The 7,682-nt window shown below is 49.6% G+C and overlaps 2 protein-coding genes across 2 annotated transcripts in view; one reads left to right on the plus strand and one right to left on the minus strand.

Moving 5' to 3' along the window:
• The window catches only part of CPSF3L (cleavage and polyadenylation specific factor 3-like), an 11,000-nt gene extending 4,057 nt beyond the window's left edge, over positions 1–6,943 (minus strand). The window contains exons 1-12 of the mRNA XM_019511828.1: positions 6,848–6,943; positions 6,638–6,735; positions 6,362–6,435; positions 5,753–5,981; positions 4,463–4,561; positions 4,320–4,354; positions 3,688–3,826; positions 3,451–3,515; positions 3,008–3,197; positions 2,521–2,604; positions 1,184–1,273; positions 333–495 (exon numbers count right to left, since the gene is read on the minus strand). Coding sequence (XP_019367373.1) covers positions 333–495; positions 1,184–1,273; positions 2,521–2,604; positions 3,008–3,197; positions 3,451–3,515; positions 3,688–3,826; positions 4,320–4,354; positions 4,463–4,561; positions 5,753–5,981; positions 6,362–6,435; positions 6,638–6,735; positions 6,848–6,875 — 1,294 coding nt within the window. The 5' untranslated portion in view covers positions 6,876–6,943. The remainder of the gene's footprint in view (positions 1–332; positions 496–1,183; positions 1,274–2,520; positions 2,605–3,007; positions 3,198–3,450; positions 3,516–3,687; positions 3,827–4,319; positions 4,355–4,462; positions 4,562–5,752; positions 5,982–6,361; positions 6,436–6,637; positions 6,736–6,847) is intronic.
• Positions 6,944–7,227: 284 nt separating this feature from the next.
• Positions 7,228–7,682, plus strand: part of CPTP (ceramide-1-phosphate transfer protein) — a 3,573-nt gene continuing 3,118 nt past the window's right edge. The window contains exon 1 of the mRNA XM_019511831.1: positions 7,228–7,388. Within this exon, the coding sequence (XP_019367376.1) occupies positions 7,267–7,388 (122 nt within the window). The 5' untranslated portion in view covers positions 7,228–7,266. The remainder of the gene's footprint in view (positions 7,389–7,682) is intronic.

The raw sequence follows: 7,682 nt of genomic DNA on the forward strand, positions 1-7,682 counted from the left end.
TTTAAAAAAAAAAAAAAAAAAAAGTCTGGTTTGTCTCCAGTGCTTGCCTGGTCTTTAGCACAGAAATATGGACACAAAAGCACTTCATTTTCCTTTCCACATGTCTGTTCTGGCTTTAGGAAACACAATTTTAAATAAATCTGTAACACCACAGACAGACAACACACACTCCCTGCTCCTCAGTGAAGCAACAGCCGGGGCTTACTATACATGACAGCAAGCATCTTCACAACTGGTCTGAGAGGGGCCAGCAGCACAGGAAACTATCCATGCTCCAATCAGTCACGCCCTCCCCACTTCCATGCTCCATCTGCCCCACAAATGGTACATACGAAATTCCTGTTCAATTTTTTGCTTCAGGAACTCCATCTTCTTTGCCTCCCCATGGACCAGGAGCACGTTGCGTGGCTCAGCCTGGCGGATCAGCTGCATGATGCCCTTGGCATCGGCGTGGGCACTGAAGGACATGTATTCCACCTGCATCTTCACTTCCAGCTGCAAAGAGAAGCACACAAACCCAGCCCCTGATCACTGGGCATCGTACGACTTCCGCACCGTGCAGGAAGTAGCGTAGGGCTCTTGACACACACAATGCTGTGGGAGTGAACAGAAATCCCACGTGGCAGGAAGCTGGTCAGGCAAAGCAGCCCGATTCCCAGCTTCACTGGGGGGCACTGTGCCGGGAGCACTCCATGTTTTACAGGATCAGACTGTGCCCTGCAGCACTGGTTCAACTATGCAACAGTGTATCAGCATGTAAGGACTGCAATTAACACTTTTCATCCCCCCCTTCTGTGCAAAGCCCACAGGCTGGCTATCTCTCTGGTTACAGGGGATTTAAACCTCTTCTGGACACAGCATAGAAGCCCACCCATGCTAAAATCCCCAGAATCTGACTTTTCAGTGACTTAAGAGACTTAAGAGTTACTGCAGTGCTACTGCTTATGCAATCTACAGCTGCCAGGCCATATGCAGAAGGGGGCAAATGATCACGAACACAAGGAAAGAAACCTGTTGAATAATCCCTCCTGTTTAAACATTTCTCAGCCTAACAACCAACACTGAGGTTTTCTTGGACAGAAGGTGGTAAGGTTATAAGTGTCACCCACGGCCAGCAGGGCCTAGTAGCTGCCTGTCTTTGAAGAGCTTCCCCCAAAAGCTCAGTCTGGTCACAGTCACTTACTATTTGCCTCCCTTCCATTTCCAGCTTCCGCTGCCCACTCAGGATCTTGTGGCCCACAGTTCCTTGCACACAGTAGCCTGGCATGATGACCTAGGAAGGAATCCAGAAAAATACATCACCCCTGCATACGACCTGAGCTGCAGAATTACCCAGGTGTTAGTCATGATGGAAGTGGCCATAGTTCTGAGCCTGTCCACCACAGCCTCTGCTTGCGAGCTACTCTCTGTTCAGTTTAATTGTTCCCTCCCTGCATTCTTCCTGGCAAAATCCTCAGGGATGAAAGAAGCATTGAGAATAAAACAAAAGATGGCTTCTGTTAGAATGTGTGTTGCTAACCAAGGCTTGTTACCAGTTAAGACAGGTGTCTAGGGGAAACCATCAAAAGAATGCAAGTAGGGTTGAAAATAAACTCCCAGTAAAAGCATCTTGCAATGCTCCTTGTTTCTGAGGCACCTCCTGATGTCACAGATTAAGAACCCTAACAGCTAGAGTTGATAAAACCTGCACTTCTGGTCATTCCTCAACGGATTCCCTTCTCCCCATGCCCACAGAGACCAGATCAATCGTCCAGGTTCATTGGGGTTTCTTTAAAGGAAGGCCTCTTTCAAAGACCTTTGGAATACCCAGTAGGGAAAAAAAGGGCTTTACAGTCTCAGTCAAGGAGTGTTCCCTTATTGCTTTACATGAAAAGATCGCAACCAAATGAACAGTACCTCTCTGCAGGCTCCCCTAAGAGCCTTAGAACAGGATGGCTTTAGAAACATGGGCTGCTTTCCAAAGTTATTCCCCATGGTTACTTGCCCAAACGGCACACTTGCGAGTCCTGGCCTCCACTGAAATAAATGGAAACCCGGTCTGCAAAGCCTGCACAGCTCACATGCAGTGTCTGTGGGGGTGAATAATGTGTTCTTCTTCACACATCATCATCTCCTCTCTCCACATTTGGAATCTGGAGTCAAGACACAGCTGGCGACTTTGAGGAGGTTAAATGTTAGCACCAGAACCAAGTGTGTCATATTCACTGATATGCATCAACAAACTATGCCTTAACCTTCTCCCGCTGGTCACAGTTTGACTCCTGGGGAGGAACAGTGCATTTCAGTGGGCTACAGTTTGATCTGTAAGCACTATTCTGAAATCATGCTGCTAGTACACAATACAGCAGCCAGTCAGGGGTTATAATTATTATTACTGTTAGTGGATGGATTCTTCAGAAAGACTCACCTGAAAGAGTCTCCTGCTATTCTTACCCCATTAGATACACAGCTTATTCCCAAACCTGTGTGGGCCATGCAGCATTCACACAGGTGTCACTCAAAACCACAGAGCTTTCTTACCATGTTCTTTTCATTCCCTGCCCATTTCCGGAAGATCTGTAGGGACTGTCCTGCATGTAGCATGCCTGGAGTTGCAAATACGACCTAGACAGAACACATGCTTAGAAGCTACCACACCCAAAAGACCATTTCTCTGCACAATTTAAAAGCAGTTTTGAGACACAGCATTTCAAACATGAACAAGGAAATGCCTTTTCTGGCCCTGTATTGTACCAGCTCTCACACAGTGCAGTACGCACTCTGCACTTGTGTTTTGCACGATTTTTTTTAACCTAATGTAATTTCCATTGAATTCGATTTCACTACTTTCCACCAAACCTCATTCCTCAAAATTTCCATTTCCTTCTAAGCCTTTCACTGATGACAGGAGCTGAGGATGCTCAGCCCCATAACACGGGTGAGTTTCCTTGCTAAGCCAGGCCTGCAGTGGTACTGAAGTGATTCCTATCCCAGCCCCTCTGTTCTATAACCTTCTATAACCACATACCATTGGCCCAGGGTTGTCAGCAAAGGCCCTGTCAAAAGCCTTGATATGTTTGAATTCAAACATGTTTCTCTGGACAAAAGTCTTGCGAATCTTCTGATTGGTCCACGTGATGAAGAGCTTGTAGTAATGATTGGCCTTTTCCGTGAGACCGGTGGAGAAATAAATCGGGGCCTTCAGGTTCATTCTCTCCCTTTGGGAAGAGAAACAAGTCAGTCAGTCAGGCCTGGTTGCTTCTGGCAAGCACCACTGGGCTCTTCCCTCTGTGCACACAAGAGTCAGTCCCACTACCCTAAATTTCTATGCACACCCTTACAGAAGGGAGATGGGGATCATTGATCAATATCCCCATCATACCGACATGTAGCATCTCCTCAATAACTTGCAGAGAAACAAATGGGATGTCTGCTCTAATCCAGTATGAAAAGGGTGAAGCTGATGCTTACCAGAAAGTCTCCAGTAAGATGCAGAGCTCTTGGGCACGTCCCAGAGCAAACACCGGGATAAGGACCTGCCGATGAGATGCAGAGTTAGGCCATGACACCCTCGATGACTTCAAACAAATCAATGCAGCAGAGATACTGCTTCCCAACAAGCGTCTCTGGGCTCCTCTCATTCCCTGAGGAGCCCACATCTCCCACAGGGCTGGGGGAGCCCCAGTTAGCTTATGCCACGTAACACACCTTCCCTCCTCTCTCCACAGTTTCATGAACCTTCTTCAGGAAGTCTCGTTCCCGACAGCGCTTGGAGTCTCTGATAGTTGTGGCATAGGTGGACTCTGAGATCAACAGATCAGGGCGACACTTATCAATCCAAGCAGCACTAAAACAGTACCAAATTAAAAAAAAAAAAGACCATTTAATAAATGACAACAAGGAATACACAGCACTTTGCCCCCACAGCTCTCAAAACACATGTCAACAGCCTCCATTTACAGCTGGGGAAACCATGGCACAAAAGTGTGGACCACTAGAAGGTCAAACACATTTAAAAGGTATTGTGACAATGAAGCAACGTATGGACTGCTCAAATTCAATGGCTGTGCAGTCTTGACAAAGGAATCAATATAACCATATGCCAGAGTGAAAAGCATTGCATTTATCTCTATCCTGAGACATCATTAGAAACCTATTTAGCACAGCAATCGAAAATGTCATTTATCTTCCCGGCAGGGAAGACATTAAGTGGTTTAGTCTCCCACCAAAGAATGTGGAATCATCACAAATAAATTCCCACGGGTTAACAGGACCTGCCAATACAATCCCCCAATCTGTAGCAGCCCCAATACAATTAACGGTGACTATTTCTCACTTACCCTAAATGTCTGTCTGGCGTCATATTATAATCCCCCTAATGGAAAAAGAGAAAAGATTAAAGGGACCCATTTACTGTCTCAAAGGTAACGGCATATCCCATTAGAGATGTGAGAGTCCATAAAATATTTATCTGGATACTTACTGTGTACGCCACAGACTCGCTGCCAACTTTGATCTGGAACATGGCTGCTCCCAGCACATGGCCAGCGTAGTATGCCTTGATTTCCAACTCGTCATCCACCTATATGGAAAGATGTCCACTGGCATCCAAAAGAGGCTTGATCTCAATTGGGAAGCAAAACTCATAAGCTGGGGCATGCGACCCTGAAAACAACTGATTTAATTGCTCTGCTTCTTCACCGATAGTGCTCCATATCAAACCCTTCGCACACCTTGGGGGCTGCAAAGGGAAAGTGACAGGCATCACTGAACCCCCAAAGTTAGAACAAATCTTGAAGAGTAAGAGCAAGCCTGGCAGCTAGGGCAGACAATCCCATCACAGAGGTGTTTCAGAAGATTTCTGTGCCTTCTTCTCTCATTGGGCACTACCCCTCTGTCTAAAAACATGTCTAGACTGCAGCACAAGAGCCTTTAGCAGTGTAGGCACAGAAGCACAGAGCTCTAATGAATGCTGTACAACCCACCCAGAAACAGAGTAAATACTTGGACAGTTAGTCTGCTTCCAGTTGTGGGTTGCTGCAGCTACTCTGCTGGTAATGCTTGAGCCAGTTAGTGTAAAGCTAGTTCAGGTTTATCTGACCAGGTTGTAATGCAGATGTACCCTGACCTTGGGTGACGGGGGATTTAATACCAGCCTTCAACTCCCTGCAGGGGGGTTGCAAAGAGGACGGACCTGGACTGTTCTTAGTGGTGGCACATGACAGAACAAGGAGCAATGAGCTCAAGTTGCAGCAAGGGAAGCTTAGGTTAGATATTAGGAAAATCTCTCTCACTAGGAAGGTAGTAATACACTGGAATAAGTGACCCAGAGAGGTTGTGGAATCTCCATCCTTGGAGGTTTTTAAGAGCCGCCTAGACCAGGGGTTCTCAAACTCTGTGATACCGCAACCCCAAGTGCTAGGTGGCAGTGATGGAGGACAGGGAACTCAGACGCAGCAGCCACTGCTGCCATCCACTACTCCGTGCTGCTGCACATATGCCCCAGGAAGTTTGCAGCCCCCTTTTAAGCTGCTCAGTTTTGACCCACAGTTTGAGACCCCCGGCCTAAACAAAGCCTTGGCTGGGATGACCTACCTGGGGATAGTTGTAATTTGAGCAGGGGGTTGGACTACACTAGATGATCTCCTGAAGTCCCTTCCAACCCAAATTTTCTATGATTCTCTGGGCTGCTGGCACAAAGAGACAAAAACAGTCCTGCTCCTTGACTGGACCAAATGGTTTACACCAGCAGCCCCCAAGGTGGGTTATTCACCTGGACGGTCTGGTGAAGGTGGACAGCTACCACTTTCTTCATGCAATCCTTAATCATCTGGGAAGTGAAGAAGTTGGTCTCGCCTTTCTTATCCACAGTGATTTTCCTGTAGTCTTCCAGCAGGATGGGACAGATAGCCTTGGTGGGGTGCGTCATGTATATGGGTCCGTCATAGCCGACCATTTCGCTGAAATATGGCAGAGCTCCACAGTGGTCCAAGTGGAAGTGACTGTGAAGGGACGCACAGAGTAAGAGGTATGACCCAGAGGCTTTGAGTCAGACTTTTCTAGGTCCTACGCCACTCTGGGTGTTGAGAGACACTACAGACACACAAGTATTGTATTATATAACTGTATGTTAAATTAAACCTGCTAAACATTCATGTTTTTCAAGTGCTGGGAGAGCTATGCACAGGTGTTAGACCATCTGCTAACTGTTAGGTATTACCAGCACTAATACTGTTAAGTATTAGTGACAGTGAATTACTAACACCGTTAGGTATTACTAGCACTGGTCATCATGGGAGGGGGCTGTTCTGAACGGTCAATAAACGGCTCCAAAGTGCCTCTCTTTCCACCTGGATTGCAAGAGGGCTGCGAGGTCTCTCACCTGATAATGACGCAGTCCAGGAAGTCTGTCAGCCGTCCGTTCTGGGTGATGTAGGAGAAATCGGGGAAGCGCCTCTGCGGGACAGAAAAGCAGGTCATCCATGATTCAACAAAGCTGGCTATTGATGTCATTAAACAAACGGCAGCATCCAGCATGTCAGGAGTCCGTGACAGGGTGATCGCGGATGCTGCCGCCAGCACGAACGGGGACAGCTTCAGGGGGAGGTGACGGCAGAGCAAGGGAAGAGGATGGCAAAAAGGCCGCGGCCCGACTCACATCGTCGTTGTAGCCCATGTGCATGCCGCAGTCCAGCATGACGTTCTTGCCCGCAATGGACACCAGGATGCAGCTGCGGCCCACGTCCTGGCCGGCCCCTGGACAAGGACAAGAGGCAGGTGCATCAATCACAGCAGCCTCGCTGCACTCACCTCTCCCCACTCGCCCGGCGCAGGGCTGCGGGCGCTCCCAAGCCCCACCACGCCGTACCCAGGGGCGTGACTTTAATCTCAGGCATTGGCGGGCCGGGGGGTACTAGGCCGCGTCGCCAAGTTGCAGGGACCCCAGCTGCACCCTTCGCTTCCAGGTCACGCGCCGCCGGAGACAGGGACCCCGCTCCCTTCGCTTCCGGGTCAAGGCCGCGTGACTGCCGCCGGTCTGCTGCGCAGGCGCCAACCCTCTGGGCCTACATTGTACAGGCGCCAACCCTCCCCCTCCCTCCCGGTGTCGATCTGACGAGCCACAAGTCAGACGCGACTTCCGGGTCCGCAGCCAATAGCGAGTGCCGCCGTCGCCCTGCACCCGACAGTGCGAAAGAGAACTCGATGGTGATTGGCTGGCGCGGAGGGGAGGGCGTCCATTGGGCGGGGGGTGGAAAACGCCGGGTGTGAGTGCTCAGGGGCAAGGCCATGGCTGAGCAGCAGGACGGCTTCTGCTTGCGGGAGGTGCTGGCCGCCTTCCGGGCTTGCCTCACGGCGGAGCAGACCGTACTCATGGACCCCTACCTGTGCGGCTGGAACGGGCTCATCAGGTGAGAAGGGGGGGGCCGTATTCTCCCGAAAACACGCGCACTTCCCTTCCGGTACCGTATTGCCCGCGTGCACGTGCCTACCTCGCTTCTAGTACCATATTCTCCTAGATGCATATGCATGCCTCCCTCCTAGTACCGTATTCTCCCGTGTACATGTGTGCCTCCCTACAGGTACCATATTCTCCTGCCTACCTTATGCTAAGTCCTACCGTATTATCATACACACTGCACACACGGATTCCTTATACCCCACCCCTGCAGTGGGGGGGGGGGGGGGGGGGGTTTTTTTTCCCC

The sequence above is a fragment of the Gavialis gangeticus genome, unplaced genomic scaffold (assembly GCF_001723915.1).
Source record: "Gavialis gangeticus isolate Ggan-Ray unplaced genomic scaffold, GavGan_comp1, whole genome shotgun sequence".
NCBI classification, from domain to species: Eukaryota; Metazoa; Chordata; order Crocodylia; family Gavialidae; genus Gavialis; species Gavialis gangeticus.